Here is a 26,073-nt window from a genome sequence, read left to right as displayed (position 1 = left end):
TCTACGAGCACCGACCATTCCTGTCGCCTCAGGGATGGCCCTCCCTTGGCAGGAATCCAGCCTGGCCTGAGCCATGGCTTGGGTTACACAAAAGCCAAACAGGCTCTGCTGGGAAATGGAACTGCCTAGGTGTGTCCTGGACCTTCTACCCTTTGCTGGACCATTCCACAACGGCACCGATCATCTTTAGAATCCCAGATGCTGGGCTGGACACTGGATCTGGGAGCCAGGAGCACCAAGGTTTGGGGAGCAAAGCCTCACCGTGGGCCACTTCTCTAGCAACGGCTCCAGGAGAGGCAGGGTGAACGGTAACAAAAGGCTGCACTTCCAGTCAAATGTATTTACGAACAAAGCCCCGTGAGGACAAAGAGTAGGCTAATATTACAAACTTTATTATAATCAACATGCTGTTTTAGACCGAGTGATCATTTCTCCCTTTAGCATACTTCCGCAAGGGCTTTTTGTAATTAGATCTAAGTGAATCAGGGGCTGAAAGACGTAAGCTGGAATGAGGAACCTTTAACTTATACTGGTCAGTCTTTACTGTGTTAAGACAATCTAAAACGTATCTTTAGGGGGTCTCAAAAGAAGTCGTCTCCTATCTTACTGAGTGCTGCAGCCTACCAATCTGACCCTGAACTGATTAGGATTGTAAGAAGCTAAAAATCATGAATCAAGAAAGATGTGTAATGGAAAAAGCCACTGAAGACCTTATCAAATTAAAAGCAGATGATAAATTTATTGTAGACTCTCCCACTAAACAAGTTTACTCTACTTGGGAAGTCATCAAAAGCGCAAATATAAGTTCACTGTGTGAATTATTTAAGGTACTAATGGAGAGGTCACAATTCAATTTACACTTGGAGTTTCTTTCAAGGGAAAAAAATTCTAATTTCAGAAGTGTAAACAGAAGCTCTAATACACAGACTACTTTCTGAAGGAAAAAAAAAAAAAAAAACCCTTATCAGCGAGCATCAGCGAGTATCAGCCAGCCTGACTAAAAGGGACAGATTAAACGAAGCCCATCTGGTGGAGTTTTAATAGCGTCGGAAAGAAAGGTTTAAAGTTCAGCCTGACTGGAAGGGCGCATCATCTCTTAATTTCCTGTTATTAACTTTTCAGATGTGGTTTTGGGTGTGATTTGTTCCATTTATTAAAAAAAGAAAAAAGTATATACGTCGCATAATCCCTCTTAACTATGCTAGTATTTCCCCAATAACCTGCAAGCCTGAGTTTCTCAGGAAAATATTTTACACAGCAAACCAGGCAAGGTTTTACTAAACGAAGCCACAATTAAACTCCCTTATCTAGGAAGAGGACGACCGCGCTGGCCGCTCTTACTGGGTTTTCTTTAGCCTCTCAATCAGCTGTTAACTGGTTAATTTATGACTTCAGTATCAGAGGAAATTTATTAGGGATCCAGGGTGTAGACATCCCAGGTGGTAATCACTGCTGTGTGCAGGGCCGCCGCAGGATGCTCGGCACGTGAGCGGTGCGGGGCAGCAGCCTGTGGGTGCCCTTCCCAGAGAGCCTGCCCCTTCAGCCCACCAGCAGGCAGGGTGGCGTCAGTCACCCAGGCATGTCCAGCTCTCTGTGACCCCACAACTGCAGTCCACCAGGCTCCTCTGTCCATGGGATTCTCCAGGCAAGACTGGAGTAGGTTGTCATTCCCTTCTCCAAAGGATCTTCCTTACCCAGGGGACGAACCTGGGTCTCCTGCATCGCAGGCAGACTCTTTACCAGGTGAGCTACCAGGGAAGCCCCACGCCAGGAGAAGGCAAGGGTCAATAAAAATATTTTAATTGTTGTTACAAAAAAGGGAGGCTTCCTTATTCCCACTAAACTTTATCACCTATAGTCAACGACTGCACAAGAGCGCTCATTATTACTGACGGTTCTCAGAGGAAAGGTGAGAGCGTCCTGCAGGGTCAAACGCCGCCAAGGCGACAGGGACCGGAGGCGCTCTTTGGCTTTCCTTCCTGTCCTCCGTGCCTCAAAGCTGTGAAATGTTCTCTGTTAAAGTATCTGCATTAAAACAATCTGTCAATCTGCATGTACAATGTACTTATCAGTGTTATACCTGTCAGTCATCAATGATTTAAAAAGAACTTGAAAAATAAAAACAGTGCTCTGTTTAGGACAAAGGAGAGATGAGTAAATGATGAGTGAGAAAAATCTCATTAAGACTTTATGTTGCACTGAAAAACATTACTGAGCTTATCCCTCTTTTATATAAAAGCTATAATATGACCTAATACAAAAATGTATTTATCCAGAATTTTCAGTGAAATCTTCAGAAAATCTACCCGCTTGAACTATTAGCTCCAAGTTCAGGCCTTGAACTCACCTAGAAGAAACTTAACTAAACTGAAAGCACTGTAACCTAATGAGTAATAATTTTTCAAATTTAACAATATCCCTAACAAAGTAATGTTTCATGGGTATAATCAGTAAAAAAAGAAAAAAAAACAAGAATTTTTTTTTTTTACAAAAAGAAGACTGTCAAACCAAATATGCCCCCAGTATAACTTGTTTTAACTATATTTACTGTGTGCAAAAAAGCGAATCTTACCTATTGCCATGAATATTTCATTTACATTCATTGATGTTTTAGCTGATGTCTCCATAAATAATAAACTGTTATCATCCGCATAGGACTGCGCCTCCTGTTTGCGTAACAAAAAATGAGATAAATGAGCCACTTTTACACACTATTACTATACCTCCCTTATTTTGTTATTTAGAAAAGAGGCTTCCTTAGTACTATTCCAACGTGATCCCCTATAACCAACAACTGTATAACAAGCAATTACTTACAGCTGTAACAAAGGTAAGGGTACTGCAGTTATAATTTCCTTTTCCTGCCCTAACTTCTCGCACCATCCCAGCCTGCTTCTTCTGGTCTCCCGTGAAACGTGCTCTCAGATGACGGGTCTGAGGGAGGCGGGGGTGTCGTCACTCAGCGGCATCTGACTCTCTGTGGCCCTCTGGACTGTAGCCCGCCAGGCTCCTCCACCCACGGGACTTTCCAGGCAAGAACACTGGAGTGGGGCGCCATTCCCTTCTCTGGGAGAGGGGGGAGGCCACTCTGTTCTAAATGCCAGGAAGCTCTCTGCTCTCTATGGCAGTTCAATTTTACTGGCGCTCATTCTATGCAAGGATGACGAAGGGAAACCGAACTCTGGACCCTGGCCTGCACCGCGGGACGCCGCCGTGTGTCCCTCGGGCCGACGGCTCCCGCAGCCCCGCGCTGAGGGCCGCGCGTCATCTTCGAGGTTTTATTGCTACTTCACTGTGTCGTGCTTTGCAGTCTGGTTGTATTATTGTTCTCGAGCCTCACAGCTGTTGTGAAGAACCATCAGTCACCTTCCCGATGTGATAAAGAAAACAAAGCGACGCTCCTTTGAAATGCTCGGTGACAGGCCCGCTTTTGACTCTAATGCGCCTGCTCTGCCTCTGTGCTGAGGAGGTACCGATCTCAGAAAGAGGAGCAGAGACACCATCCCTCCCAGGGCTGTTGCAGAATTGAAGGAAACCACACGTGCGCATGCTCAGCTCACTACTTAACGCAGCAAGACCCAGCGCTCCTCCTCCCGTGTGAATCACTCCAGCACCGGAGAAGGAGACCATCCCATCACTGACCGTACACTTAGCGACCACAAGCAAACTCCTCTGGTAGAGAAGCTGAAGAGCGAGAGGATGGGAGATTCTAAAAACGTCTAACTAGAGACAGCTGCTTTATTTAAAATGACTTTTGCAGCAAGAACATTCTTACTTAGCTGTATTAGAAAACATGCAAACTTGATTTTAAAACCTTTATTTCTGAAGACCTTTTAAGAGCAGCTACACAGGTGCATGTGACTCTGTGGGCATGCCTATGTGTGCTGATACACAGAGGTACATTTTTAAAAGTTAGGAAGGATACTGAAGTGTATGTGAGGGTTGGAGGGATTAGGGTAGGAGGCAACCACTTTTTCCTTTATATACTCCCATACTGTTTGTGAACAAATAACTTCTTTTGTAATTGTTTAGGTCAACAAAAATCTTTGAATCAGCTTGTATATTACAATTAAATAAAGATATCTTAAAATTCTTTATTGTGAGTTTCTTTACCCATATGTGAGATTCTCAGATGGATATAAATTTTCTTAAAAAAATTTTTATACTGGAAAAAATTTTATACTGGAATATAGTTGATTACAAATGCTGTGTTAGTTTCAGGTAGACAGCAAAGTGACTCAGCTCCATGCACACACTTCTATTCTCTCTCAGATTCTTTTCCCATTTAAGCTGTTACACTGAGCAGCGTATGCCACACAGCAGGTCCTTGTTGCTTATCCATTTTGAGGCACAGCAGTGTGTACCTGTCCATCCCAAACTCACTGTTCCTCCCCCCACTGCCCCCTAGCCATTAAGTTCATTCTTTAAGTCAGTCTGTGAGTCTGAGATCTTATTATCATGAGATTTAATTACATAGTATACCACATGTCTAATTACAAAGCATACCACATACCATTTGTCTAAAAATTTTTTATCACTTGTATAGTTTTAAAATTCAAGTGTGGACACAGAAGAAAAATATGCACCCACAAGTTAAATTCAGCATACCTGGAAGTCGACAGCTCTTTTATTTGCCAGATCGGCCTTGTTTCCTGATAAAGCTATTACAATGTTAGGACTGGCTTGCCTCTGAAGCTCTTTAACCCAGTTTTTGGCTCTGGCAAAGGACTCCTGGGAACAAAGAAACAGCTATTTGGCACAGGCTCAAAGAATAAGGAGAGTCTTTGTGAGATGAGGCTTTAAAGACTGTCCAATGTGACTCTTGGAAAGAAATTCTTAGGACTATTGTATTATTTGAGACACTTTCATGTTTTTAAAAATCAGCTTTTCTATTTCATAAAAGCTATTTCTATTTCTGCTTTGGCAGAAATGTCATACTTGGCTAACAAAGGTTTAAAAAATCTCTTCTGTAACTGAAATTCTGAATACTAGAAACGGATATTCAAACAAGTTTCAGTGTAGAATGCATCTCTACTTACCTCGTTTGTGATATCGTACACGACTATGGCGGCCTGGGCTCCTCTGTAATACATGGGCGCCAGGCTGTGGTACCGTTCTTGGCCAGCCGTGTCCCATATTTCAAACTTTACCGTCGTGTCATCAAGACACACTGTTTGAGTTAGAAAAGCAGCTGAAAGAAGAAAATGTCTGCAGTAAGTTTATCATTTTTCTCCTAATATTTTAAGTTTATAGAAAACACCTGGAAACCTTATTTACTGCATACTCACAGTTAACAGTGACTTTAAATACCTGCAAGATCTATGCTTCAAAGCTAGATTAATAAATGCTTGCATATAAAACCTTTGTAATAAAATCACAGATTGAAAGTGCCTCTTACATTCTTAAAAAGTATAATATCAAATAACTTTAATACAGCTCGTAAGCTGTTTTTACAAACTGTGAATTTAAAAGCTTTAAATTGTAAAATGCTTTAAGAAACACACATGTTGATATTGTTGACCAGTGGGGGTGGTGGACGAGCAGGCCTGTAACTCCCGTCTACACTGAGAGCAGCAGTTCAGGGCCAGCTCATCACCACCAAGCCAGTGTGTCTCCTGTATTATTCCTTCCAAGCATTATGAGACTTTAATTTCTGTAATCGTTATTACCTCAACCTAGACTTTTATTAACAGAGATTCAGTATCAACTCCTGGCTTTCATCCTTTGCTTTATGGATTTTTTGATTTGTACTTTTTCATCTGTTCTTTTCTCAGATTTTAATAAGAAAGTAACATTTTACAATGGTATTTCTGCTCTTAAAAAGATGGCTGACATATCTCACAAATAATTACTGTATCACGTATTTTCTCACTTGTTTTCTGAGAATAATATGAAGTAAAATGTCTTTTATAAACAAGATTCTCCTGGAAATAAGCATCAGGAAAGACCACATGTATATTTATGAAGAATAAGAAACTGATTTGTAAGAGGTAAGTTATAAACAACTGAACTGTACTTTAAGGTATGGCTAACCCTAACCCTAACCTTTCAGGAGTAGTTAGCGGCACGAGAGGTCAACAAGACCGACACCCAGCCGCTTCCCAGCATGGGGGCCACATGGTAGCACCCCCAGGCCCCTCCTTCATAACCTCGGTCACCACGCCCTGCACCATCCACACCAGTCGGTGTGCTTCTTCCTTCTTCCTTTAGCTCGAGGTGTGTTCCAGTCCTTCTCTGAAACTGGCACAGACTTAAGTTATAAAGTTTTCAAATACTCTGTCCTCCCATGTAAGAGAATTATTATTCACTCCTGTAAATTGTAGCAGTTTATCTGGTGATGTCAATCTTAAGGGATTTACTAGTTAATATCACTATGCTGGGTAAGTCAAGTTTAATTCGATTTACATCGCTTATATGGAATGCAACATACATTTTTCATGCCATTTTTATTAGGTCAACTGACTGCTATGATGGCTTTAGTATCAACAACTATAATCTCAATTTTGTAACCATCGTAATAGAAATGTCTATCTTCAGCTAAGTTCTATTAATAGTTCTGTGAATTCTCACAAGTGGCTAGTCATATTTAAAATATACACCAATGAAAACTTCTTTTACCATACAAAATCAGCAATAATATTAAAAAAAATTCCGTATCTGGTATGTAGAATAAAGGATACCAAAAAAAGTACTATGCCACTTTTTCACAGAGATGAAAAGTTCTCATGCAGAATCAGTATTTTTAAACACTTAAAAAAATTAAGTACTCCTTTTTAAATGAGAGGGGAAAAAAGGTAAGGAATGGATCACAAAATACAATCCCTTTCTCAAGTATACTTTGATGCAACTTGAAAAAATTGGGTTATAATTTGCATTCAGACTTTTGTTTTCTCTGTTCCATAACCACAAAGTACAGTGATAACAAACAGATTCATTTACACTTTCATAATCAACCCTAGGCTCAGGTAAAGAATTATTAATTATGCTGCCTTAAAGGAAATATAGTCTGATTCTCCAACCAGTTAAAGATACCACAAAAGGCTACCAATCTTTTTTTATAAATGCATGTACAAAATGACAAAACACAGGAAAAAGAAATTTCAGCCAATACATTAAAAGAGTAACAACCCCATGACCAAGTAGTTTCTTTCAGAAATACAAAGCTATTACACCAGCAGGCTAAAAAAGAAAAATCATTTATTATTTAAATAAACTATAAAAGGGCATGAGTCAATATTCCTAATATATACACAGAATTCTTCTGTAAAACAGATCAAGTGTCAATTTCACCCTTAAGCCAGAAACCAGCAGTTTACACAAAACTCTCAGGTAATCTCTCTGAATCTAGAAGCCAGATATGAAAGTCAAGATCACAATCACATAATATCACTTCAGATATTCTTAAACACGGTAATATTTAATATTAATTAATAATATTTATTAATCATGATTAAATCTCTTAGTAAGTAACAAATTATTAGAAAGAGACATTATTTGAACGAAGGAAGAAGACTGAAATGAAAATCCAAAGACACCAGCTAAAACAAAGCAGACAGTAAGTTCTTTCAACTGGCTGGAAAAGATCCAGGTAACTGCCTTAAATAAACAAGCAGTGACCAGGTTTTCAGTGGAATGTGGGAGAAGGCTCGGTCCCTATCAAATTAGCAAATGACAAGGACAGTCAGCTCGCTCATCGACTCTCTGGGAAGCCTTCCTCATCACACCCTTCCAGCAGGCCCCGTCTTCGCACTCGCAGAGCTCCCTGTGCGAGGAAACGTTTCACACTTTCTATAATCACTGGTGCACAGCATCTTTTTTTCTCCTAGACTGAGAGTTCCTAAGTCGCTTCAGTCGTGTCCGACTCTGTGCGACCCCATAGACGGCAGCCCACCAGGCTCCCCCGTCTCTGGGATTCTCCAGGCAAGAACACTGGAGTGGGTTGCCATTTTCTTCTCCAGAAACAATCTATTCTTGTCCATATCCAGTATCTAATATAAATCTCAGCTCATATAAATATTCAAAAAGCTTGCTGAAGTTCGTAACAGATATGTACAATTATTCTGGACTATTTTGATTAATTACAGTTTCCAAATAGGAAAAAACAGGTATTTCAAAAGGCCTCTCTCAAGTTATGATGTAACTAACACAACCTCAAACTACCAACAAGACCTTTCTAACTTAGTAGCACCACACTGTTAACACTGTATGTTAGAGCGTGATTCGGGGGGAGGAGAGAAAGGCCAGCATCAGAGGCCAGTGGACCGATGTGAGCACAGCCACAAGTGAGAACCGTCTAACAGTGCTGCAGTGCCACGAGAGCAGAGACGCGGGGCTCCAACAGCCCAGGGTTATAAACGTCATACTGCACGGCCATCAGGATGACCCCAAATCCTCAAGTTTCCAAGGACTAATGAAGGACTTCACTTCTCCCATGAGTCAGTCAAGTATAGATGATATCTTCAAATCCTCAGTGCTTCGAAAAGGACATTACTAGTCATTTATAAAGTTGTAAACATAAATTCTAGCATTCAAACATCAACTACTACATCAATACTGTAGCAGCATTAACCAACCACCAACTCACCTGAATCTGCAAAACCACGTCAATTTATCCAAAACGTCTATTTTCTCACTAAGAACCATCACTTTCTTAGGCCCCTTCTATTTCCTCTTCACTTCCATCACCAGCAATAGCTGTTGGTTTTCTTTTCAGGCCCATATGTCACAAAGAAACAGCTTTTATCACTTCGAGAGTTACTGTGTTCGCAGACGACAGGTAGAGAAAAACAAAGCTGCGTTGAGATACGGGTGCCGGCCTGTCTAACAGGCGCCCCCTGAGCTGACGCCATCAGTTCCTATGGCAAGCTTGGCAGCGGCTGACCCTGCAGTCTCCGCCACACTGCAGGTTACTGAGTGGCAGAGCCTGGGGTCAGCTGAGAGCAGCTGAGACTGTGAACGGGAACCCTGCAAAACCCCACAGCGTGTAATGTGTAAGACCCCGAAAAACAGTGAGCAAGGAGGGGACACTGCGGTACACTAGGTGAGGGAAGGCCGTCCCCATCAGCAACAGTAACCAAAGGTTAACAACGAATAAGAATTCAAACAAGTAAAATGAGTCCACACGAACTAAACAGAGGGCAAAAGAGAAAACACACGGGACCAGTTATCACCCCAATCCTCAACTTACTATTTCACCAAATTGATAGGAAAGAATTACTTTATTAGAACTGACCCCAAATCCTTAGATCAGTTTTGATTATATAAAAATTAAGGTCTTTAGGTTTGTAATTAAAACGTATCACACATTCAAAACACAGGAACAAACACATCTAGAAACCTTCTACAGCGGATGCTGTGAGCTTGATTTTTAATATACAGAAACCTCATGTAAATCTTAAGAAAACATACATCAAAGATAAATACGTAACAAAATTCACAAAAGCCATATAACACAGAAAGAAATCAAGACCACTAGTAATCAACAAAATCATTCTCAGAGCAAAAACAGTTAAATTCTATCCCTTAACTAAGCAAGACTGAAAAATGAAACTGAAGCAGAGCACAGCCAAACTCACGCTCTGGTGGAGACACTGTGTGACTGTCCTGGAAACACTTCTGCCAGCACGTGGCAGAGCCACAAACACGCTCTTATTTGTTACTGTAGCATCTCGAGGAATCTCTAAAGATGGTATGGGAACAAGGAGGGTAGGGAAACACACCTTTTAAGTTTGAAGTATTTTTGTATTTAACAGTGAGAAATAACCTAATGTAATAAGATGGCTAGCAAACACATGAAAAGATGCTCAACATCACTCATTATCAGAGAAATGCAAATCAAAATCACAATGAGGTACTATCTCACACCAGTCAGAATGGCTGCTACCCAAAAGTCTACAAGCAATAAGTGCTGGAGAGGGTGTGGAGAAAAGGGAACCCTCTTACACTATTGGTGGGAATGCAAACCGGTAGTCACTATGGGGAACAGTGTGGAGATTCCTTAAAAAACTGGAAACAGAACTGCCTTATGACCCAGCAATCCCACTGCTGGGCATACACACTGAGGAAACCAGAACTGAAAGAGACACGTGTACCCCAGTGTTCATCGCAGCACTGTTTACAATAGCCAGGACATGGAAGCAACCTAGATGTCCATCAGCAGACGAATAGATAAGAAAGCTGTGGTACATATACACAATGGAGTATTACTCAGCCATTAAAGAGAATACATTTGAATCAGTTCTAATGAGGTGGATGAAACTGGGGCCCATTATACAGAGTGAAGTAAGCCAGAAAGAAAAACACCAATACAGTATATTAACGCATATTTATGGAATTTAGAAAGATGGTAACGATGACCCTGTATGCGAGACAGCAAAAGAGACCCAGATGTGAAGCACAGGCTTTAGGGCTCTGGGCGAGGGCGGGGTGAGGGCACGGCAGTGACACGTGCACTCTGCCGTGTGAAAGAGGCGACAAGGCCGGGTGTGATGCGTGAGACGGCACCCGCAGAGCTGGTGCACGAGGGGACCCAGAGGGACGGGAGGGGAGGGGAGAGGGTGGGGCTCAGGATGGGGGGCAGGTGCACCCGTGGCGGATTCCTGTCAATGTATGGCCAAAACCACCACAATACTGTAAGGTGATTCCTCCAATTAAAATAACTAAATTAATTAAACACAATAATGTATAAATGAAAGGCACTGATGGCTTGGTAAGCACTAAGAAGGAACTAAATTTAAAATTTACAAAATGACCTCTTAATTGTCAAAAAGCAAAATTATATAAAAATTTTTATACATAAATATAAATACATACATACATATGTAAATGTCCTCCCTTAAATAAAACTTTCACAAAAGTGGCGGATTTGATGCCCTATTAAAACTAAAAGGCTATAGTAGTTAGAGACGGGAAGAGCTTTGTTCAGGATCTCAGATGTAGGTCAGGGACTTGGGATCATAAAATCCAAGTTTAAGGTTGTTTGGAAGCGACGTGCAGGGGAAGCCCCAAAGGTTTTAGAGCCGAGTAAGTCAGCGGTTGAGTCCGATGGATGTGGATCCAACTTCAGGAAGAAAGATGGCGAAAACTGACCGAGAACGAGGTAGCAAAGCCCTCTGTGGAGGCAGACGCTGGTTTGCTGAGAAACAGGGAAGCAACGGCCGCTAGTATCATGATATTAATAGAATGAATTTTATCAGACAGGTTAGCACTGACTTCAGACGATAAAACTGCACAGACAGGAGTGTATGGATGGTTTAATGCCAACAACAGAAAAAGTAAACGCTGAGGCCATTTTTCTTTCCCACTAAAGCTGCATGTGTGTACAGGAGGTTAGAGTACAGAGCACCAGGTTACAGAGCAAAGATGGAGACAACGCGTTCCCAGGAGAGCTACAGGTCGACGAAGCAGGGAAGAGCTTAGGAAGGGATAAAACCAGACTGGGACAAAGAGGAACGCACACAGCAATTAAACTCAGACAGCAAACACTCCAGAAGAGCGCAAGGTAAAAACCTTACTATATAGATCGTGTATTAGAAACAAGGCAGGGGGTCCCTGGTGGTCCAACGGTTAAGACTCCGCCTCCCAGTGCAGGGGACACGAGCTGGACCCCTGGTCAGGGTAGCGGGACTCCATACGCTATGGGGCAACTGAGCCTGCAAGGCACAACACAGACCCAGCGCAGCCAGAAGACGGCGTCGTTCCCCAAGGTAAATCCACTCTATGAGATGACCTAACACTCATCACGTTGAGCTCCTTCTGAAACATCTGGTAAGAGCCTGAGAAGAGCCTGGGGCTCCCTGGGGGCTCAGATGTAAAGAATCTGCCTGTGAGGCAGGAGACCCGGGTTTGATCCCTGGTCGGGAAGATCCCCTGGAGGAGGGCATGGCAACTACTCCAGTATTCTTGCCTGGAGAGTCCCATGGACAGAGGAGCCTGGGGGCGATAGTCCACGGTCACCAAGAGCTGGACACGACTGAGCGACTAACACTCACTTTCAAGGGGTTGGTATCCAGAATACACATGGAACTCCTACGACTTAGCAACACACAAAAAAATCCAAACCACCCAGTTAGAAAAAACGGACAAACAACTTTAATAAACATTTCTCCAGAGATATACAAATGGCCAGGGAACTAAGATTGCACAAGCCATGTGGCATGGCCAAAGGCGGGGAAATACACAGACAAATGGCCAAGAAGCACACAAAAAGATGCTCAACGTCACTGCTAGAAAAATGCAAGTCAATACTACAAGATACCACCTCATGCCGTTAGAATAGCTACTGTCAAAACAGCAAAAAACAAGAGTTCACAAAGATGTAGAGAAATCGAAAGCTTATGCACTCAAAGTGGGAATGTAAAAAGTGCAGCCACTGTGGAAAATGGCATAGAAATTCTTCAAAAATATTAAACACAGAGTTACCATATGATCCAGCAATTCCACTTCCAGGGATATGCTCAAAAGATATGAAAGGTATTTGTACACCAATATTCACAGCAGTGTTACTCACAATAGGCAAAAGGTGGAAGAGACCAAAGAGTCCGTCGAAGGGTGGACGAGAAAGCAAAATGTGGCCGATGGGATATCAGCTTCCCTATAAAAATAAGGGTAAATTGGCACCTTCACAAGATGGATGAGCCCTGATCACATACTAAGTGAACTAAGCCAGTCATAACAGGACACCATCATATAATTTCTCACATATGAGTGAGGTTCCCAGAGCAGTCAAATTCACAAACAGGACGGTACTTGGCAGGGATGGAGGTGGGACACAGGGCGTCCCTGTTTAACGAGCAGGGCTGGACATGATGCCTGCACCACAGCGCGGATGTGCCTGATGCCAAACGCACCTTTAAAATGGTTAGAATTATAAGAACTCATTATGCACATCTCAACACAACAAAGATCACTCAAGCAACATCTGAAATAACTGCTGCCCAGTGACACAATCTTGGAGCGCATGATGACACACAGGGCAGAGTCTGCAGGAAGTCATGCAAAATGAGGTAAAACCGTGATCGTCACTTTTTCTCTAACACTGTCCAGGAGGAAGAGACACTTTTTAAAAGACTAATTCATGTAATTTTTTTCAGAAATAACAAAAGAGTAAAAAAAGCCAGTGTGTTTTTTCATTTCACAATCAATCACAGCTTGACAGTTAGTCTTAAAGGACACTGCTCTTCTAAGGGAATCCTCTAGCAGGACTAAGCTAGTCGATGTCCAGCTGAACAGGATCACAGGGGGACGTCTAACAGTGCACTAACGCATGCTGTTCTAAAGTCAGTCGCAGGAGTTTGAACTTGGTTAGTATTAAGCTAGTGCACCAAGCCTGGTCACCCGAGAAAAAAACAGTGTTTGAATCCTCAAGGCTCACAGACTGTGGTCACCACACCAAGGGGACTCACCAGACGGCGTGTATAGAACAGCGATGTAGCAAAATACTTAACCAGGGAGCAGAACGGAGGCACAGAACACAGAGGAACGGGGCAGAAATGGGAGAGACGTCGGGGGGGGGGAGGGGGGGAGGCTGTCCCAAGCTCACGACCAGTGTCAGACAAACGCTCCCCAACAAATAGCGAAAGAAAAGGTGATAGAGCTAACTTAGCTTGAAGGGATATACGTCTGTGAAAGACATACGGGGAAGAAATGGAAGAGATATGAGAGAAGGGAGGAAAGGGGAGAGGCTGTTATAAGCTAGTAACCAGTGTCAGACAAATGCTCCCCAACAAACAGCGAAAGAAAAACGTGATAAAGCTAACTTAGCTTGAAGGGATATACGTCTGTGAAAGACATTTTATTTTATTTTTTACTTTTTGGCCGCATCGCATGGCTGCGGGGTCTCAGTTTTCAACCAGGGATGGAACCCACACTTCTTGCAGTGGTAGCGTGGAGTCTTAACTGCTGGACAGCCAGGCAAGTCCCTATGAAGGACAGTTTATTTATGGACAACAGATACGGTGCTGAATAGTTTAAACAGTACTTTAAAAAAATCCCTGCAGGGACTTCTGTGGCAATCCAGTGGTTAAGACTACATGTCCCCAATGCAGGGGGCACAGGTTCAATCCCCGGTTGGGGAACTGAGATCCCACACGCTGCATAAAGCGACCTGGTTCTGCACCTCAGGAACTCAGAGTTCAAAGGAGAAACTACAAAAGCTGAAAAAAATCAATAATTGTTCTTTGATCTGAAAAAGTGAGGTTACAAGGTTTCTACCACCCCCAAACTGGAGAAATAAGACAGGCTGGTACAAAAAAGCACGGTGTCTGAGCAAAGGCACCTGAGGAGACCTGCGCTGCTGCAGGACTACCTGGTGAAACTGCTGGGGGCCAGCTACAGACCAGCCTGAGTCACAACTCCAGCAGGACATCCCCCGGTGGCCCACCGGCTGGGAACACACTGCTGAGGCTCGGCACACGGGTTCGGCCCCTGGTCGGGGAAGATCCCATGTGCCGCGGAGCAACTAAGCCTGTGTGTCTGGGGCTCGTGCTCTGCAACAAGAGGGGCCACCGTGGTGAGAAGCCCAGCACCGCGGTGAGGAGCAGCCCCCAATCACTGAACCTGGAAAAAGCCTGCAAGAAGCAAGAGACCCGGAGCAACCATCAACAGACAAACTCCAGGAGAAGCCGGCAGGAAGGGAGGCACCACACTCCTGTGGGTTTGACAACCAGGAACTAGGTTAGGCTCTCACAGCAAACATCAGAGAGAAATCCTCTCCAGCTTCTGGCAAGGGGAGGGGAAAGAAGCCATTCTGAAATAAACGAGATCTTCATGTTCTTAACAAAGCCACGTAAGAAACTAACTGATCTGAGCATAACCTGTTGGGAGTATTATCAGACTCTTAAGGGACCCGGAGAAGGAAATGGCAGCCCACTGCAGCACCCCTGCCTGGAAAATTCCATGGACGAATGAGCCTGGCAGGCTACAGTCCATGGGGTTGCAAAGAATCGGACACAACTGAGCAACTTCACTTTAATGGACCTGGAGAAAGAAATATCCAACTTAAGCCAGTCCTATCCTTCCACGTGGGAGAAAGGAAATTTCTAATTCCAGACCATTCTAGCCATCCTGTCTTGTCTAAGGCAGGGGAGACAAAACATGATGACCATTTGCTCAACAACTCTACCACGCTCCTTCAAGTGTACTCACAGCTGTTGCTTTTAGTTACTGCATCATCTCCAGACAGCAAGAAAAATTACAAGGCGTACTAAAAGGCAAAAACAGTTTGAAGAGACAGAAAAAGTGTCAGCAGCAGAAATGTTGGAATCAACAGACTGGGAATTGGAAACGACTAGGATTAACGAGCTAAGAGCCCTAATGCGGAGACAGAATGCTGAGAACAGACGGGCAGTGCCGGCAGAGAGCCGGGAGATATGAAGGGCCCCAAAGGGCCGAGATCAAAACACTATGACAGAAATGAAGAATGCCTCTGAGGGACTTCTCGGATGACTGGACGCAGCTGAGCCAAGAACCTCAGACCTTGAGGTCTATCAACAGAACCCTCCGAAGCTGAAATATAAAGAGAATCAAGACTGGAAAACATAGGACAACGTATCCACGAACTTTGGTACAACTACAAAAAGTGCAGTATATTCACAGTGGGACTATCGCAAGAAAGGAACAGAATATGTGGGGCAAAAAAGACAGAATTTCCCCCCAATAATGTCAAACTACATATCCAGGGAGCTCAGAGAACACTAAGGTAAATGCTGAAAATTCCACACCCAGACATATCACTTTCAAATGGCAGAAAATCAAAGGCAATGTGCAGGACAGAGCCCAGGCTATTTTGCAAAGGAGGCTTCTTCCCCCCTTCTCTTTAGTGATATTCCTACTCCATCTGGTTCAAGAATCTAGCACTTAACAGTTCCCAGGCCTGATAGTAATCTTCCAGACTTTTAAAACATTACTGGCCTTGAAAGTGACCTTTAATGCTTAGCAATAATCCTACCTAAGTGAGTTTAAAATAAAAGTGCTAGTATCTGAAAATTTTATAATAGAAGACTGGAAAAGGGCAAGCTGAAGAAAGCAAGAAGAGACAGACACGACTAAGCTCCAGAGTAAGAGCTCAGGACCTATCAGTTCAGTCGCTCAGAATTGCAGCACGCCAGGCCTCCCTGTCCATCACCAACTATAGACCCAGATATAATCATCTACGCTAAGCAAGGCCCATGGAAGCTGGGACTATCTATCTCTAAGGGAAGGAAAAAGTGATGAAGACTGAAATTCCTTTGATACCATAATCATTAAATAAAATTACTTTGATTCAGTAACCACATCTAGACATTGATCTTACAGAAATAAGTCCAGAGGGGAAAAATTTCCAAGAACATATTCAGTATTAGATGATTACCCAAAACAGCAAACAAAATGTAAACACTAAATGTCTAACAATAATGGTATGGTCAAAAGCTAGATTACCAGTTACTAAAATAAATATGAATACAGAAGTATCATTCCTAAAAAAGGGACAGAATACAGCAGCGTGACATTGCAAGTGATTCCATATAAAAACACCATGCAGTCACACTTTACAGAAAATGGAAACGAATGGACTCGGAAGCACGAAAAGATGCTCGGCCTCATCCCTATTACGGGGAAATGCACACTGAAAACTGCAGAGACCAATGTACGCAAGAGTGGCAAAGACCTACCAGCGTGACACCTCCTCGAGTTAGTGCAACAGGGTGACAGGCATTCTGTGCACTGCTGGGGAGCCCAGTGGGGAAAAATGTATCAGAATTACAAAAGTATGTAACTTTTGACCCAGCAATCGACTTCAAGAAATTTGTTACAAAAATACTTGGAATACATAAGAAATGACTATGACAGTATCACTGCAACACTGCTCATACCCCAAAGTATAAAACTACCGTGCGAATCTGAGACTAGAACTGATAAGCAATCCTGACGGGACCCATTCCATGGAATGCTGACATAGCCGAGAAAAATGAGGACACCCTTCATAAGATGATGCAAACAATCAGTGTATCTTCCCAGATGGCCACAAGATCTCACGCATATTCCTGTTGAAACACGACACTGGCTTTCTTTCCTCAGATCTGTACAAGCCTGTGATTTGAGCATCACTGATGCAACCTCTGAACTTCTGGGGGTAGGTCATAAAAAGCCACCCAGCCTCTGCCTGGTGTCTTGAGGACATTCATGCAACCCAGCGACATGCTGTTGAGGAACCCAAACCAGGAGGGAGGCCACAGGCAGGTATTCTGGCCGACAGCCCCAGCTGAGCTCCCGGACATGCTGAGGTGACGCAAGCCCCAGGACTGACCCCCCGCCATGACATCAGAAAATCACCTAAGCCCACTCAACCCCCAGAACCAAGAGACAGTAATTGTTTTAAATGACTAGGCTTTGGAGTCATTTGTTTCTGAACAACAGATAACTGGGACAGTAATAAAGAGAAAAATAAAAAGCATACTGCAGAGAGTCTTCTATGTTTTAGATTGCATAAAGTGGAGAAAACCTATAGATGTTAATGTAACAGTAACCTTTCAAGGACAGAGTAGCACGGGGCTGCCCTGTGTGTGGTCGCTCAGGCTGTCTGGCTCTCTGACCCTCTGGACTGCGGTCCACCAGGCTACCGTGTCCGTGAGACGCTCCAGGCAAGGATACTGGAGCAGTGTGCCGCTTGACTCCTCGAGGGGGTCGTCCCAAACCAAGGATTGAGCCCGCTTCTCCCGTGTCTCCTGCACTGCAGGCGGGTTCCTCACCCGCTGAGCAAACAGGGAATCTCTGGGAAAAAAGAACTGAGTAGGCAGAAAATAGGAAGGAAACCATTTGAATTGTGAGTCATGAGAACAAATTAATAAATGAAATGCGGCACATGAGGATGGCATCAAGATGAACCCTGCGGCACTAACTCTGGAACATGAGTGATCCAAATGTTTATTTAAGATACTTTCACATCATTTTCCTTATAAATCGATACATAAGGGCGGTCTGTATCTGTCAAGTACCACACATTTAATTATAACAGAGTGCTTACATCATGTATATCCTGACCCTAAACTTCACGAATTCCAGAATACAGACTGCACGGAAGAAAAAGAAAGATCTGTCTTTAATCCCAGCTGTCACTTAGTTGCAAAATCTCCGCCACATCACTTCTGTTGCTTTAGTTTCCTCGTCTATAAAAGTAGCATTTCCTCATAGAGCCACAGTAAGGTCCAGATGACACTGTGGGAATGCCAATCCTATGAGTGCGTCACATAACACGCAACCAGCTTTAAAATCACCTCACACGCGATTCTAAAATCACCCTGTATCTCACAGAAGTCACATTTTCCTAAAATTTACACATTACTTATGAATACAATAGATTAAAAAGTTAGGATTCTCCAGGTTCTAACATACAAGGATAAATAACTTAAAAGTATTTTTTAAACCTTCTTGGCCGTACCACATGGGACATGGGATCTCAGTTCCCTGACCAGGGACTGAACCTGTGACCCTATAGTCGAGGCATGAAATCTTAACCACTGAACCTCCAGGAAGTCCCTGAATAGCTATTTTATTTGACTGAGAAATGCTGACGATGTCTGATAATTACAGAGTGACTGAAGTCCCATATCGTCACACAACTCTCTTTTTTTTGAATCCAAAGAGTGCCTGCTAGTAATATCTTCAACTTTGCAAACAGGATAAAAAACCACGAATGACTGATTCCTCACTCTGTTGTTACCGTTCCTCATCTATATTACCAATAAAAAAAAGGTGAACACTTCTCTCAAAGATTGTTTTGCAACACTTATAAAACATTAAGGATTATTTATTTTCAAAATTCAGTATGTGACTTCATTCTCATCCTGAGAGATTTAGTAACTTGGTAGCCAGAGTTCACGTTTCAATCAAAACAGCCAATGCTAATTCCAAAAGCCCTGGAAGGACTCTGCTCTTTTCTCACTCCAATACGTCCCTATTTGCCACTAAGAGGCCTGTTAACAAAAGGGTCTTGTGACGACTCCACATGATGCTGTCGTACAGTGAACTGGCTCAGCACGCATCATAAGGGAGGGTACGTAGAAGGAACACTGGATCACTACACGAAAGACCCAAAAGGGGGGATGGATAACTTCGATTCCTAGTATTTCCCACAGTACTAGGAACTTGGTAAGTTTGTTGAATAAATGAATTTTTGAGAAGCTTGACAATCTTATTTCCCTGTATGTAACAGAGTAAAAGCAATAAATTAGTGAATCAACAGAGGTGGTTCACCATCAGTTCAGTTCAGTCGCTCAGTCGTGTCCGACTCTTTGCGACCCCATGAATCACAGCACACCAGGCCTCCCTGTCCATCACCAACTCCCAGAGTTCACTCAGACTCATGTCCATTGAGTCAGTGATGGCATCCAGCCATCTCATCCTGGGTCGTCCCCTTCTCCTCCTGCCCCCAATCCCTCCCAGCATCAGAGTCTTTTCCAATGAGTCAACTCTTCACATGAGGTGACCAAAGTACTGGAGTTTCAGCTTTAGCATCATTCCTTCCAAAGAAATCCCAGGGCTGATCTCCTTCAGAATGGACTGCTTGGATCTCCTTGCAGTCCAAGGGACTCTCAAGAGTCTTCTCCAACACCACAGTTCAAAAGCAGCAATTCTTCGGCCCTCAGCCTTCTTCACAGTCCAACTCTCACATCCATACATGATCCCTGGAAAAACCATAGCCTTGACTAGTTAGAGCTAATTGGTGAAATCATTCTGCCAAACAGCTCTGAACATTTCAGCAGCACCAAACGGAATTAATGAATGAAGAGAGACAGGGCAAAAACAGATATTCATGATCGCAAAACGTGAAACAAACTTTAAGATGAAGAAAAAGTTTACCCGTATTGCTTGCTTCACTTAATGTGGAGAAAGCACACTCTTTAAAAAAAAAGAGTCTGCTCTAGAAGACTCCTTATCTAGCTCAATTCTCATTTTACAGTGTGTAAACAGCACTGTTCTAAAACAATGCCAGGACTGAAGCTAAGGTTATTGGTTCCTAATTCACAGCAATGTTTCAGTAGCCACATACGGTAACATCTAAAACCAGGACACTGGAGAATAACTGAAGTTAAGACTATTAAAATATTTTTGGTCAGAAGCGGTACAAACATATAAAATATCAAATCTTGACTAACTTCTTTACTAACCTATCTCAAATGCTGAATATGTACTTTTTATAAGGAAACATTATTACACATAAAGACAATATTCTTCCACTTGAAGCCAAAAGATTAACTTCAAAAAATTTCAACTCTCACTGTAACAGAAAGAATAATGTATATTTCAAAAATCATTTTTCTCATGAATTGAAAACGATACACTGGTGGTTTGTTCCCAGGTCTTCTATCCTTTCTCAAAAGCAGTTTTAATTGAAAACAATATGCAGGTGCCTTTGCTTGGATAACCATGAATGATGTGGTCACTCAAAAACAGCCACATCCTGAAGTGGGAACTCAAGTGGATTAGGAAGCTTTACTATGAACGAAGCTAGTAGAGCTGAGGGAATTTTAGTAGAGCAGTTTTAAGTTCTAAAAGATGATGCTGGTAAAGTGCTGCACTCAATATGTCAGCAAATCTGGAAAACTCAGCCGGGGCCACAGGACTGGAAAAGGTCAGTTTTCATTCCAATCCCAAAGAAAGGCAGTGCAAAGAATGTTCAAACTACTGCACAACTGCACTCATCTCACACACTAGCAAAGTAGTGCTCAAAATTCTCCAAGCTAGGCTTCAACAGTACATGAACTGAGAACTTCCAGATGTGAAAGCTGGATTTAGAAAAGGCAGAGGAACCAGAGATCAAATTGCCAACATCCACTGGATCATAGAACAAGCAAGAGAACTCCAGAAAAACATCTACTTCTGCTTCAATGACTACGCTAAATTTAGCCTCTGAATATGTGGATCACAACAAACTGGAACATTCTTAAAGAGATGAGAATACCAGACCACCTTACCTGCCTCCTGAGAAACCTTTATGCAGGTCAGGAAGCAACAGTTAGATCTGGACATGGAACAACAGACTGGTTCCAAATAGGAAAAGGAAGACATCAAGGCTGTGTATTGTCACCCTGCGTATTTAACTTATATGCAGAGTGTATCATGAGAAATGCTGGGCTGGAGGAAGCACAAGCTGGAATCAAGACTGCTGGGAGAAATACCTGTAACCTCAGATATGCAGATGATACCACACTTATGGCAGAAAGTGAAGAGGAACTAAAGAGCTTCTTGATGAGGGCGAAAGAGGAGAGTGAAAAGGCTGGCTAAAAACTCAACATTCAGAAAACTAAGATCATGGCATCTTGTCCCATCACTTCACGGCAAATAAATAGGTAAAAAGTAGAAACTGTGACAGATTTTATTTTCTTGTGGAAAAATCACTGTGGACAGTGATTGCAGCCACGAAATTAAAAGATATTTGCTCCTTGGAAGAAAAGTTATAACAAACCTAGACAGCGTACTAAAAAGCAGACATCATTTTGCTGACAAAGGTCCATCTGGTCAAGGCTATGGTTTTTCCAGTCATCACGTAAGGATGTGAAAGTTGGACTCTAAAGAAAGCTGACTGCTGAAAACTGATGCTTTCAAACTGTGGTGCTGGAGAAGACTCTTGAGAGTCCCCTGGACTCCAGGGAGATCAAACCAGTTAAAGGAAATAAACCCTGAATATTCATTGAAAGGAATGATGCTGAAGCCCCAATACTCTGGCCACCTGATGTGGAGACAAAGACCCTGATGCTGGGAAAGACTGAGGGCAGAAGGAGGGGATGACAGGAGAGGGTTGGATGGCATCACCGACTCAGTGACATTAATTTAAGCAAACTCTAGGAGACCATAAAGGACAGGGAAGCCTGGCGTGCTGAAGTCCATGGAGTCAGACACGACTTGGCGACTGAATATAATACAGATGCCAAAAGATAAAGAAGGAAACAAATGTACAGGTTACAATTACACTAACAAGTCCTTCTTAAGGCTCACAAGTGAAGGGCAACAGTGGAAAGCTTACTACAGGAGAAACATATGAGTTATTCTGATTCACATTTTCTAGCTGTTTTATTTCTCAGTTTAGGAAGCAATTTTAGTATCTACATACATGTAGTGTTCTATTTAACTGTGTAATTTCTCCCTCTAAGAAAATGTCCATAAATGACTTAGTTGACATGGGGAGCAGGCGCAAATGCTGGGGTAGTTAAGCAAGAATTTACCATATAGAATTTAAAGAAACATAGTTCTATTAATAAATGCTATCTACTTGAAGTCCATTTTTAGGAAGGCTCAAATTGAGGAAGCAGTTGCTCATAAAGGTTTTTACATCTTATTTGCTCTTAAAATCTTTAACAAGAAATTTCCAAGAGAAGACAATCTGGACGTAAAATTCTTTAACACCGTCAAACCCTAAAATGCTGTGCCCTTGGCAGAACAGCCACAACTCTAACATAATGCCGTGTCCTGACCATTTCAGAAAAATACCAACAGTAGTCAGAATGACTCAGCAGAAAGCAGTGGTGGTGACAGCAGAGGTGACAGCTGACATTCCGTGAGCGCCTCACCCTGCGCTAGGCCCCTGTACCAAGAAGTGTGTATATGCACCTCCACTTAACTAGAAAATAGCCCCAAACCCGTCAAATTTAGGTGCTGTTATTTTCATTCCATAGTAAGAGTAAATAAAGCTGGGCATGACTTGTGTAAGACGATGCAGCTGGTTTGTGCTGGAGCTAGAATTTTAAATCAAACAGTGCAGATACCGTCTGTCCCCAGGCCACACCCCTTTCTTAACCACAATGCTTCACTCTTAAAGTCCTGGCCATAAACTGCTAAGGTAAGGTAAAACCAATGACAGTATCTTTGAAACTAACTTTGTTTTTCTTAATTTTTAATAATAACTTTAGACCCATTAGATATTTTGAATCTGAAAAGAAAAACAAGTCCTGGTAGCCTGGTAGAGGAAATTGGACAGATGTTAAATAAAGTATAAACTTTGTCCTTCTAGTAAAAAAAAAAAGTCCTGAAATAATTATGCAAACATTCTCTTTAGGGTTAGTAACTGCTCCAAACAGCTTTAAACAGAGGGCACCTATTTCGAGTGGTCTGCGCATCACCAGCCCTTGACTGCCAACGGCAACAAGCGGGAGCAGCCTCAGTGCAGACGACTGAAGATGCTGGTTGTTCAGCTCCTTTAAGGGAAGACGAGGCAGAGAGTCCTTGATGGAACAGAGAAGGACTACGGTTTTGAAAGAGGCCTAGCAGATTACCGCGACCAGCGTACAACACTTGCGATCCTCAAACTGGAGTAGCTGACGAACAGCATGCTTTTTTAAAATCCTACAAAAATCACAGTTAAAAAAAAAAGCAATTATCCCATTTACTGACTGTGATATCAAACATTTCTCTCTCAAAGAGTAGAAAGACTGCATGCTTTTTCATTGCACATTATAAACTTGCTCCAATTTACCCTGAGGATCCACTTGCTTATAGATAGCATGCGAAAGTCTTTTTAAAAACAAGTGTATTTTTGACACATGGAATTCCCTAGAAATCTTTGAAGTCTTTAGATGTTCAAGTTGTTAAGTGGAAGATGGCCAGCCCTATCATCCAACAAGTATTTACTGAAGAGCTTCTGAGCCTCCAGATGAGATAACAAGAAGGGAGGCAACCACCTGAGCCTAAAGCTTCCCGCAAACCTTATGGGCTAGTCTCAGACAAACAGCAGAAACACAAATGTCACGCAGCCTTTAACTCCTGCCATAACCTAGAACTCCCCAAAGCACTAAACCCAGCACATAACTACCCATCTCATGAGAGCTACAGAATCAAGGGGCAGGGGCGGACGATATAGGGAGACAACATGGATTCTTGTTTTCTTAAATCAAGCCATCATGTTTAAGAACCACCACAAAAACTGACGACATCTTAATGTTCTTGACCACTCTAAGGTTCCAGAATACACAAACTCAAGAGTGTAGTATATCATCTCCACCTTACAACGCAACCAGAGATGGAAAGTTTAAGTGAGCTCTTAAATGTTACTCAACATAAACAGTTAAATCTAAAATAAAGAACAGATGAAACATAAAACATCTGGCCAGGTTCATTTTTAGATAACTCCTCCCACACATCAGCCAAACAAAAATACACATTACCTACAAGTTACAGATCTTAACAACTCAAACCTTGAAATCCTTAGATGCTTACAATCTACTCTAGTCCTTAAGAGTGAAGAGCTGCTTAGCAAAGAGCATAAAACAGTGCTCACTCTGTAAACAAGTTAATACATCTTATGCCTTAAACACATGTTAATTATCTTTCAAAAACAAAACACCAGGACTAAAATGTGGTCAACACACTGAAAAGGTATTCAACAACCATTAAGACAGAAACTTGGATGTAAATTCCTTCTAAAGGTGGTTAAAAATGCCAGATTCAACCTCTACAAGTACAAAGTATTAGAAGTTTTACATGTTAGAATGAAAACTTTTTGACAATTTCATTAATGAAATGTAAACAATCTAATTGGTATCAAATGGAAACAGAGATTATATACACACACTCATACACACATATCAGAAGATATGTATATTTATGATGTATTGACATGGGGTTAAACTTTTCTTTTAAATGTCCTTGAGATGTCATTAGGAAGAAGTACTCTTAGAAGGTTATTGGGAGTATCCGTAACAAAAACAAAACTTCTCCTCTCGGCCTACATTTCCCAGGAATTAAGTTCTTTACTACAGTGTTTCACTGCTTTTGCTATTTTAATATGTACCGTGAAGGCAGGGAGGGTAAGAATATAGCAAGTCCCAAACTTATTTTGACCCAGGTGTTTAGCCTACAATGCACGTGTATTTTGGGAAATGCTTCAAGCAACAATCACTTGCCAAAAAGTAGTTATAATAATTAACCTTTTGCACCAGGTTAAGGTGGGTGGGCACTGTCTCCAAAGTCTTTAAACTTTTTCCTACCATATGGGCTAGGCATCCCTGGTGGCTCAGTTGGTAAAGATTCTGCCTGCAATTCAGGAGACCCTGGGTTCAATGCCTGGGTCGGCAAGACTCCCTGAAGAAAGGAATGGCCACCCACTCTTTATTCTTGCCTGGAGAATTCCACTGATAGAGGAGTCTGGTGGGCTACAGTCCATGGGAACGCAAAGAGCCAGACACAACTGAGTGACTCTTACACTGTGTGGACTAGTTTCTTTTGGTCCAATTTGTTTTCTGGAGGAGGCTAAAGCTTGAGAGGTAATATTTCATTGCTAACCCACATATACACAGATATATTAACAAGGAAACAACTAAGCATGTGTGATATATTGTTCATCACAATTTTTACAGATACCAAGATTTCTAAATCAAAATAAAAAACTCGTGTAAAGGACTGTATTTCTGATGCTCACTCATTATTAACAAACATGAAGTATTAACAATAAAATGGGATCGCACTGTAACATGCTCCCCAGACACTGGGGGCTGGCTGGCCCTTGTTATACTGCTAGTCTGTTAAGTAGGAAATATCCGTTATCTACTGCATTTCCTATAGAAAAGTCAGGAGATAGCCGAGTTCTGTAATTTACATTAAAGGGATAATCTAAAATCATAAACATAATTCTCAGTGTACTTGAGATCATATACTCAATGCACAGCCTAAGTTATGCTTCCAAAAGATGGACTCCAAAGAAGTTCCTACATGCCAAAGGGCATCCACCTTACATATTTCAGAAGTAAAAAAAAGTATTTGACTTTTTAAAACATGGGGTTAAAAATATATTCGTGAACACCTGAAAAAATATGGTCCTGCTTAATTACACACCTCTTGCAAAGTAGCGTGAATCTTACAGCTGTGTGGTTCCTCTGACATTACCTAATTCAAAAGCTCATTTGACACATTAAGCAAAACCAAAGGGCTCTGCCCCACTGCTGCACAGCTGCAGACCTAAGCTCAGGGATCTCACTTCTCATCTCTTCCCAGCACGGCACTGTTGGCTGTCTCCTCTTGGTCCCACACCTTCCTTCCCTCCAGTCTGAACACCGTCCCTGTGTCCCTGTGAGCAGTCTTGACGCCACCTCTTTCCCTTTTCTTTCA

At 42.3% G+C, this 26,073-nt stretch overlaps 1 protein-coding gene across 2 annotated transcripts in view; it reads right to left on the bottom strand.

Annotated features, from left to right (window-relative positions):
* RAB5A (RAB5A, member RAS oncogene family) overlaps nt 1-26,073 on the bottom strand; it is a 32,710-nt gene that overhangs the window by 2,377 nt on the left and 4,260 nt on the right. Inside the window, exons 3-5 of one of the 2 annotated variants that reach the window (XM_068965483.1) lie at nt 5,040-5,191; nt 4,609-4,731; nt 2,573-2,666 (exon numbers count right to left, since the gene is read on the bottom strand). In XM_068965483.1, coding sequence (XP_068821584.1) covers nt 2,573-2,666; nt 4,609-4,731; nt 5,040-5,191 — 369 coding nt within the window. The remainder of the gene's footprint in view (nt 1-2,572; nt 2,667-4,608; nt 4,732-5,039; nt 5,192-26,073) is intronic. The other variant, XM_068965491.1, reaches the window with a different exon arrangement.

This window comes from Capricornis sumatraensis, chromosome 1 (genome assembly GCF_032405125.1).
Source record: "Capricornis sumatraensis isolate serow.1 chromosome 1, serow.2, whole genome shotgun sequence".
NCBI classification, from domain to species: Eukaryota; Metazoa; Chordata; class Mammalia; order Artiodactyla; family Bovidae; genus Capricornis; species Capricornis sumatraensis.
This window is presented reverse-complemented; position numbering and strand designations above follow the sequence as displayed.